At 45.6% G+C, this 10,345-nt stretch overlaps 1 protein-coding gene across 3 annotated transcripts in view; it reads right to left on the minus strand.

Annotated features, from left to right (window-relative positions):
• The window catches only part of Aff1 (AF4/FMR2 family member 1), a 157,775-nt gene that overhangs the window by 92,965 nt on the left and 54,465 nt on the right, over positions 1-10,345 (minus strand). Inside the window, exon 1 of one of the 3 annotated variants that reach the window (XM_028773642.1) lies at positions 5,739-5,810. The exons of the other annotated variants lie outside the window; for them this stretch is intronic. Coding sequence (XP_028629475.1) covers positions 5,739-5,755 — 17 coding nt within the window. The 5' untranslated portion in view covers positions 5,756-5,810. Of the gene's footprint in view, positions 1-5,738; positions 5,811-10,345 lie in introns of those variants that run through there. 3 annotated transcript variants of the gene reach the window in all.

The raw sequence follows: 10,345 nt of genomic DNA on the forward strand, positions 1-10,345 counted from the left end.
AAAGGAGCCTGGACACTCATGTCTGTGGACACCCAGAAGCCAGCACACGATTAGAGTTAATCTTCCTATTTGGTTCCCAAGGATATCAAACACAAAATTATAAATTATTTTTCTACTGAGTCTAAAACTAAACTTCAAACCTGACTTACTTTTCCTCTCACAATGTAGCCCCCGCTGTCCTGGCACCCTCTACACAGACCAACCAAGCTGGCCTGGAATTCAGAGATCGCTTGCCTCTGCCTCCAGAATCCTGGGGTCCAAGCTGTGCACCACCATGCCAGGCAAGGGATACCACGGGTCTGCCTACTCAGTTTTGAGCAAATCAGTGCATTGTAATATCTGTCGAAAACTGAATGACAATCTGAGGCAAGGCTTGACTCCCACTTCAGAAAGTCAAAAAACAGATGAACTTTTAAGCTATAAGTTATACAGAGAGCAGTAAAATAGCAACACCCCAGAGCTCTAGACAGTCACCTGGCTGAGCCAAGAAATGTCTGAAAGACCTTTTCCTCCTCAGGTTACAAACTGGATTTCCATGACATTTCACATTCTGAAGTGAAGTGCACTTATCTGTGAGTCCTGGGAAACAAATGAATTGGAGAAGTCTGAAAACCGAAAAACCTAGATTTACATGCAAAGGCAGTTGGATTATGTTAGACTTCAGAGCTAACCAGCCACTTAGTCCCTTTCTACAGCTTTTCAGTGATGGATTAATTGGAATAAGACAGAAATGACAAGGCTGGGGACAGCTCAGTGGTTAAGAGCACTGACTGCTCTTCCAGAGGTCCTGAGTTCAATTCCCAGCAACCACATGGTGGCTCACAACCATCTGTAATGGGATCTTATGCCTTCTTCTGGTGTGTCTGAAGACATCTACAGTGCACTCATACAAATAAAATAAGTCTTTAAAAAAGAAAGAAATGACTATACCTGAATAGAAAGAAATGTTCTCTCAGCTCACAGGCACAAAGGAGGCAGGTTTCCTCCCGGCATATACTTGAGACAGCAGCATTCGTTACATCTCATTCTCAAGATTGCAGGTCTGCCCGGCTATGGGACCACCTAGATCTCTTAGGCGACCATTTCCATTAATTCTGCCAAACAACGTCCCTGTAAGCCAGCTGACTTTCAGAAAACAATGACTCATGGCTCTTGCAGTCTTCATCTTGGAAAGAACTAGACTGTGAGTCAGGAAGCTTGCTGGGCTCCCAGGATGAACAAAGTAATTCCTGAAAACTTGCCTGGGCCTCCGTTGCCTCAGGTCTCTGTATAAAGATATTATGGGTAAGCATCGGGACCACTCAGGGGGTCAAACAAGGCACACATCCTTCCTCTCCAAATCTCTTCCTTAAACTACACTTTCCCAATAATTTTGTTTAATCGCAGCTGCTTTGCATTCTGGGTTTTCTGCCAGGTAATCAGTAGCTCCCCAGTGGGCGGTGGAGGCACAGGGTGGGGCCAAACTGGTTTTGTACCAGTTTAAGGACCATACTTAATTCAACAGGAATAGTTTCTCTCACTAGAATAGAAGAACCGCTAAAACACAGCTTCATAGGACCAACCTGACTTTACTTCTTTGACTCTGGGGCCTCATTAAAAACTGACGTGTGTCAAGTTCCAAAGAAAAACTGTGAGAGCTGCTCAGACCTAGTCTCCCCCTTGCAGTGGACGGACAATTCTCTGGATCTTTTGGCTCAATCACCAGATGAAAAGAAAGTTCCACTCCCCAGGCCACCCAGACACCCTTCCCTGTTTGTACTTTCCCTTGCTGGTCTGGAATCTGCAGCTATCTTCTGCCTCTAATTCCCCATTTGCTGGGATTACCGAGTCTCTCCTCCAGCCCAATACAAGGCACATTTTAGAACTAATTAAGATAGAAGATAGATGTAGATTTCATCCTAGATTCCAGGGATGGATTTAATGGAGGGACTGGGGGAGCTGGAAGTCAGACATGGGTCTCCTTTTGACTCTAGCAATCCACACTGCTTCGCATCATCCTTTAAGCATTCTACATAGGACAAGGTCCATACACCAAATTTACTATTTAATAGCTGCAGAAGGAACAGCCCCCATACAGATGAAACTCCGGAAACTCTTATAATCTGTAACTGTTTCATGTTGAGGAAATCAAGCTTCTAGCAGTTCTCTCAAGGAAGTGTGTTCAGGGTGTGTTATGTTTACAGGTTCCAGGTTCCAATGCTGGACTAGTACAGCACACAGCCTGCTGTAACTAACTCCCAACTCTGATCCTAAATAAACCATGTTTTTTCAAGTAGTGGTTAATAAATGTCTTCCATTACAAAGAAATCTATTCTTGCCAAGCAAGGTGGCACATGCCATTAACTCCAAAAGAGGAAGGTGGAACTATGAGTTAGAGGCCAGCCTGTTCTACATACATCCAAGGATCAAAGGAAGAAGATGAAGGAAGAGGAAGAGGAGGAGGAGGAACAGCAGCAGGAGCACTTCCAAAGCACTACTACTACTTCCGGATTTGGGAGGAGAAGGGGGGGCTATGTAACCTTGGTTTTAAAGCAGCTACTGAGCCCATTTATAAACACTTAGCACCCTCATTCACAACTGATAAGGGAATACCAGGAGCAACAGCATCCTGCCTTGAACCACATAGGAGTGAATGCAGCAAAGCTCATTCACATCAGCTTTAAATCCGGACCTGTTCCTGATCCACTTCCACTGCTACAAGACCCCATCTAAGTTCTTACCTACAGATATGAAACTACTTGGAGGAGGTTTGGTGATGGCTTTTCTTTCTTTTTCTTTTCTTTTCTCAATTGTATGTATTTTGCCTGTATGCATGTATCCTAACTGCCCGCCCGATGTCCATGGCGGCCAGAAGGGTCGTTGGATCTCCTGGAACTGGAGTTACAGATGGTTGTGAGCCAAATATAGGTGCTGGAAACAGAACCCCAGTTCTCTTTAAGAGCAGGAAGTGCTCTTAACCACTATGGTTAAACAGTGAGCTGTGAATCTAAGTCCAATGAATCTGATCATCCAAATGAACTATCACAAATCTTCAATCCTCTACAAGACACTCACCAGAGGTTTTAGTATCACAAAGAATGCTTCCATCTCTCTTAGCACTTTTCAAGAAACTTGGCCTGACTTTGGGGGTTTCCTGAAATCCAAAAATATCTTGAATTTTTTTTTTCATACATTCAATTTTGAATCTCAAAGATTATCTACTCTACCACATAGGACAGTATCTTCACAAGCTGGGGCTACACTCAAGGCAAAACTGAAGGGATGTTTACAATATGGTAGATACTCTCAACACTCAGGCTAAGAAAACAACCATGATGGCCGTGTGGTTTTGTTTCTAGTCCCAGAGCAGATAGCCAGGTCAGGTGAAGAACACCAGAGTCTTTGCTGATGTGTTGAGCAGCCATGCTGATGACTTAGATTAAACATGCTTCACCAGGGGAAACTCAGCAGAGATCACTTTCCCGCTCTTACTCTGAGGTTCTGCAGCTGGCACAGAAGCAACACTAAGCAGGAAGTGCTACACTGTAGCAGCTACACAGTCCATCTTGGGTCAGGCATGTTGCACCTGTGTGACCTTGGGCAAGAAACCTGTGTGACCTGGCTAGGCCTCAGTTTCCTTAACTACCAAGTGCAAATAATAAAGCACTTGCTTGTCTATTTAGGAGATGGAAGAGGTAATCCAATTACAGCAGCTTACTGCTGTGTCTAGCATACACAGGGCCCAATTTATCTTTTATCTCTATGATGTTAGTTTAAGGACTCAGGAACTGGAACAACAGAACCAAGGTTCAAATCCCCATGCTCTGGCAGATTTTATAGAGGTACCTTTATCTCAGGTTGTACGCCATGGGATCCTGAGACAGTGTGATACATAAGGATACTCTCAATAATAATAGTCTTAATACACAAGCAAATTACATAATACAAAGGAACAAATGATCTAAAAGAATATTTACTAAAATACACCATTGACAAAATAACAACATAATAGTTTGGGGGGTGTTGAGACAGATTTTCTCTGTGTAACAGTTCTGCCTGACTTGGAACTCTCTTTGTAGAACAGGCTTTCCCTAGAACTCAGAGATCTCCTGCCTCTACCCTCTGCGTGCTGGGATTAAAGGTGACTTCTGGGATTAAAGGTGTGGGCAACCATATCTGGCTATGATAGTACATTTTAATTACTAGCCAAGGAAGACAAACAGTTCCTTAATTCCAAGCAAATGGGAATTGTGAGAGATTAAAGACATCTGCAGTCACTGTAATGATATTATGAAAATCTACAGGCTCTGTTTCTGCTAAAAGATAAAGGTTACTTTTTAATTAGCATTCAGCAAAAGTTTTTAAAGATGCAACTTCTGTTCCTCTACTCCTTTGTTCAGTTAGGAACCCCTTCTTCCTTCCAACACCCAATAAAATGGAGACACAATTAAGCCAAGTTGAGAGGATTAAACTTGTTTTTAATAAGATGCACTTAGTAGGTTTTCTATTTAGAGAAGTTCCTTCCTAAGAAAGTTTTATCTTAGAAAAATTAAAGTTGCCAGGCAGTGGTGGCGCAAGCCTTTAATCCCAGTACTTGGGAGGCAGAAACAGGCGGATTTCTGAGTTCGAGGCCAGCCTGGTCTACAGAGTGAGTTCCAGGACAGCCTGAGAAACCCTGTCTCGAAAACCAAAAAAAAAAAAAAGTAGGAGGTGGCAGCAATGGAAGTGTTTGTAGAGGCCAAAGGACAACCTCAGGTTTCATCCTCAGGAATCACTCACCTCCTTAAAAAAAAAAAAAAAAAGAAAAGAAAAAAAAGGAAAATTAAAGTTATATCTACTCAGTCTCTAACGTTTACGAATCTACTGCTCTCCATGATCTTCAGACCTAAAATTAGTTCAGCTCAGCGTCCAGATATGTCACCAAATCACTATCCTGAATCAAGTATGAGACCAAAGAGTCTTTCCATAATTGTAAACCTGTGCAGCCACACTGCCTTCTAGCAAAAGTTTTGAAAAGGTACGACAGCCAGCCCGATTTCCCTTTCCCTGACTACCAACAGCTGTAGAGACCGAAGCGCGATGACACCCAACAGCCTGAATCTTGGGCAATCAGCGGTCAAGTTTTAAGGCTCCTTTCAAAACCTGCAAACACCGGCTGGAGAAGGGAAAACTCCATGCTGTACAGGGCGCTCCCCAGACAGCAACTGCAGGTCACTGGCCAGGATCCCCTTCACCAACCCGGCGCATTCCGGCCTTTGCCTACTCAGCAGATTCACTCTGACTGTGCCGTTTTATGTGGAATCGTACATTCTAGCAGGGAAAAAAAAATCTTCATTACTCACCAAATTCTCCCCAATTCGCTCCTGGGCGAATCCTAGTTTCCATTAAGTGTGCTACCAAATTTCTTTGGAAGACGCCAAAAGGGCAACGAAGAGAGCCGGAGGAGAGTACACAGGGCACTTCAGTGAAAATCCAGGCTCCGGCAGAGGAGAGAAACCAACTTTACTTCCCGAAAATAACAGGTCTTCTGGGCAGAAGCAGGATCTTTAATCTTAACTTTCCGGGCGGTCCCTTTGCACCCGGTGCAGACACTCTTTTCTGCCCCACAGTCCCGGGATGAGATAGCAGTGATCCAGCGGCTTCCTGGGGTCCCCGCCCCCCACCCCCACCCCGTTGCCTCGGCACTCCCACCCGCGCCGCCCTTGCCCCTGCCCCCGCGGCCACTCTCGTGTCCCGAAAGCGCCCTGCGCAAGCCTCACCTGGAGTGGGCTGCCATGGCTCGGCTCACACAGCCTGGCGTCCCAAGTCCATCAGCGCGCTCGCCCTGCGGGCTCCCTCCGCCCGCGCTGCGCTCAGCATCGGCCGCAGACGTCGGCGATACTGCCGGACAGACACTGCGCTCCCGGCCGCCGCGTCCTCAGCTCCGCGTCCTCAGTACCGCCTCCGCCCCCCGGAGCCTTGGCTCGCGCCCAGCCTGACGGACATCCGGGCACCGGGGGCCGCCGGGCGAGCCTCACCTCCCTGGAGCCCGGGGACCGACGCTGCCCGCCGCCCCGGGGCACTGTCGGGTCACCAGAGACCAAGGGGCGCGTCGGCGCCGCCCGCCGCGGGGTCCCCGCGCCCGGTTCACACGCACTTCAAGGACGATGCGCACGGCGCTCGGCTCCCCTCGAGGTGCCCGAGCTCGCCAGGACCCCCCCGCAGGCGCCGCGGTGGTATGGCCCGCCTCCTTTTAAGGGCAGCGCGCTCCGCGCTCCGCGGTTCGGCGGTGTTCAAACGCGTGCTGTAGAGTCCCCCGCGCTCCGGCCAGGACCTCCGGGTCTTGCTGCCGCGGGGATGTGCCCAGAGTGGGAGCACCGGATCACCGTCCTCGGAAACATCAGGGATCCGCTCGCAGCCCTTCTTCAACTTTGCTTTCATTTTTGAAAAGTGCCCAGAAACAAGTGTTTATACAACGACTTCCCTCGTGGGGCGACATGGGGATTACACAGAAGACAGCCATTCAGGGAAATCCTCTAATAAAGTAAAAGAATTGCTTTCCTCCCCAAACAAAAACCATGATGCAAACCAACGTAAACGCTCGAAAGCACAAATCGAAAATTGCATCAACTCAGACACAGGAAAGACACCAGGCTTTGCCTGGGACGCGGCTATGAAATACGATGGGCAGAAAGGCAGGGAGAAGACTTAACTTGGGTATCCCGGAGGACCAATCTGCTGCTGAAAAGACACTTCCTTGGTGCTCTCCGGGTTCGACAGGGACTCACCTCATTTAGTGCTCACGTACCTGATAGCCCAATTCCTAAAGACTGCAAGGTGCCTGCAAGGTAAGGTCTCTAGATTCCTAGGAGTCCCCCTCAGAGGTCAGAACCACTTACATAAGAACACAAGACAATGCTTGTCTTTCACTCCGCTGGCTTTAGCTCTAATGGTGGAGAATGACAGACGCCTTCGCTGGAATGAAGGCTGTGGCAAGTGAGGCTAGTTGTCAGCCACTTCTTTCTTCACCACGTACATTAGTAGTCTGGAGAACTCATGTACTTGAATGCCCTTGATGAAGTAACTATTTCTTTGAATCTTGGCTCGGAAGTGCGGATTGTTGTTGTTTCTCTCTCTCTCTCTCTCTCTCTCTCTCTCTCTCTCTCTCTCTCTCCCTCCCTCCCTCCCTCCCTCCCTCCCTCTCTCTCTCCTTCCCTCCCAACTCCTCCTTCTCCTCCTCCTCTTTCTGACAAAACGGAAAGTGCACAGAAAGCACTGTTCTGAGCTCAAAAGCACAGCATCAGTCCTGAAGATGAGTGCCTGTGAAAGAGAGAAACCAACCAGAACTAGCTGGTTCTTCATGGACCTTGTCTTCTTGAGATAACAATTCACAGGCTTCTGACTTGGTCATCTGGCAAGTTTCTCTTCTAGGAAAACAACTTTCAGTGTTTACTGCAAAGATAAGGTTTGACCTTCCAAGCATTTGAGGAAACTTGCCACAGGTGAGACAGTTTCCCAGACTGTCAAACCACAAATGACAGTGAAGGAGCAATAGGTTCTAAAGGACAATATGTGATGCTACAAAATCATGCCTGAGGGGCTGGGGACAGGGGTCTTCTGCTCTTCCAGAGGACCCAGGTTTGATTTCTAGCATCTTATGTTGGAGCCCTTAACTGTCTTTAAGTCCAGTCCCAAGGGATCAGAAGCCTTATTCCTCTGTTTGCAGGAATCAGGCACACCTGTGGTGTACAATTATACATGCATACAAAACACCCATACACATGAAAATAAGTAAATAAAACTTCAGAAACCTATCCATGAGTAGGTAAGAGGTCCTTTTAAGAGTTTGAGAATGATGAAAAATAACTTTCTGGAAGGAGAGGCTTCACACCAAATAATCTCAGCTGCCTGGGAGGCTGAGGCAGGAGGATCAAAATCTCAAGACTTACTCGTACTACATAGAGATAGCTCACGAAATTTATAAACAAGGCCAGGCTGTGGTGGTATAGGCCTTTAATCCCAGCACTCAGGAGTCAGAGACAGGCAGATCTAATTCCAGTACAGTAAAGGCTACACAAAGAAACCCTGTTTCAAACACCAAACAAACAAACACAGAGACATACAAACCGAATCCTTTTCTATATAAATCAGAATATATGCATAATTCTATGAAAACACTAAATCACTTTCTAAGCCATTTATAATGTCACTCATTCACAATCTCCTTTTCGGATAGGCTATAAATATCATTAGTATTAAACATAAAAGAAAGGTCTGTCTTTAGAAAACCGGCATCTTACACCTTCCTTCTGCATGCAGTCATAGTCCCCTTCCAATCTTGTACAGATTTATTCTAAAGTAAAAAATACTAAAAATTTAGTAAGATGTGGGTGGCAAATATAGGCTGGACACAGTAGCATATACTTTTAACCCAGCACTCAGGAAGCAGAAGCAAGCAAATCTCCATGTTGTGGACAAGCCAGGGTTACATGTGAGAGTCTATCTATCTAAAACTTTTTTTTTATTTGTTTTCAGCTTAGCAGAGCTTGCCTGACTACACCAAGACCCTGTATCTGATCCTCACACCACAAAATAGACAGGTGACTGAAGTCATTTATCTCTCAACAGTTAATTGTTGAGACAATTTAAATATAAGACAATGAGAAAAATACAGCAAATATCTACCCATAGAGATGTAATGAAGCGTGCAGCGGTGGTGGCACAAGCCTTTAATCCCAGCACTTGGGAGGCAGAGGCAGGCTGATTTCTGAGTTCGAGGCCAGCCTGGTCTACAGAGTGAGTTCCAGGACAGCCAGGGCTACACAGAGAAACCCTGTCTCGAAAAACCAAAAAAAAAAGAAAAAAGAAAAAAGAAAAGAAAAAAAGAATACTCTAAAATGGAAGTGGATCTCACTAGTAATAGATGTAATCATAGCAGCAGGAAGTTCAGGAGACCCTGCTCCGGGTGTGCTGTTTGTGAATTACTGAGAAGCCAGAGTCAACAACACTCCCCACCACATGCTCTAAAATCTCCATGTACAAAAACCAAAGTGTAGTTCAGCAATAAAAGTAAACAAAGCACACTTGAGAGGCTTTGAGCACACAGACTTCTTAGCTTTTCTGACGAAGGAAGCCATACTTTGATGAGGCTCAGTTTCTCTGGTATTCATCTCGGAATAATATCAAGACTGCTAAAGTACAGCTGCACAAATGAGACACAGCCTTAGTTCCACCACACAGGCGGAGGCAGAGGCATAGGCAAGTAGATCACTTTGAGGCCAGCCTGGTCTATGTGGCAAGTTCCATGCTAGCCAAAAACTACACACAAGACTCTTTTCTAATTAATTGATTCATTAAAAATTTAAATGTAGAGTTGTCTTATTAGCCAGCAGATGTTCTCTTAATGATAGAAGGCTACCGTGGGACAACACAGCACAAATCACCCACACAACAGAAGAGCAACTTTCTATTTCAACATTACTCCCACAGGGCCAAGGGTGCTCAGGTTAGCAGAGAGGGCAGATTTTACAAGGTGAGTGGGTAATCACTGTACCTCCTGAATGCCAGCAAGACCTTTTCATTAGCTCTTTAAATTAATGAGCTTTAAAAGTAACTCTCACATGCATGTAATGCTAACAACACACGGTGGATGTAATCCATCTTCAAGCCTACTTCTTGTGTGTGTCAGGCAAACTCTCAAGCTGTACTCCAGCTAGACATACCCTAAATATAATCACTGAATCAACGGAGTTTGTCTACAATGAACAACAGATAAGCCATCATTCACTGAGACGGGAGGTTCAGCAGTTTAATGCCATACTGGACAACATAGCCAGTTGGAGGGACCTAGGCTATAAGAGACCCTGTCCCAAGAAGCTAGGAGAGGAGCAAAGAGAAGAACAGAGCAGAGATAAGGGGAAAAATGGGAAGAGGAGAAGAGAGCATGACACGAAAATCAGAACCATCAGGGAAACACCCCACTGTTTATTTGATAAACATACAGATAGACTTTTAGATGCATATTTAAAACATTCCAAACCCTTGCTTTGTAGACCAGAATGGCCTAGAGCTTGCATCAATCTTCTTGTCTCTGCTACTGGGACTCTGGCCTATACCACCACAGCCATCATATATATATATATATATTATTTTTTAAGCAGATTGCCTTATTTACTCTAAAATACTTAGAGAGCTGGGCAGTGGTGGTGCACGCCTTTAATCCCAGCACTTGGGAGGCAGAGGCAGGCAGATTTCTGAGTTCGAGGCCAGCCTGGTCTACAGAGTGAGTTCCAAGACAGCAAGGGCTACACAGAGAAACCCTGTTTCGAAAAACCAATAAATACATACATACATACATACATACATACATACATACATACATACATAC

The sequence above is a fragment of the Grammomys surdaster genome, unplaced genomic scaffold, assembly GCF_004785775.1.
Source record: "Grammomys surdaster isolate TR1022 unplaced genomic scaffold, NIH_TR_1.0 233, whole genome shotgun sequence".
In the NCBI taxonomy this organism is placed as follows: Eukaryota; Metazoa; Chordata; class Mammalia; order Rodentia; family Muridae; genus Grammomys; species Grammomys surdaster.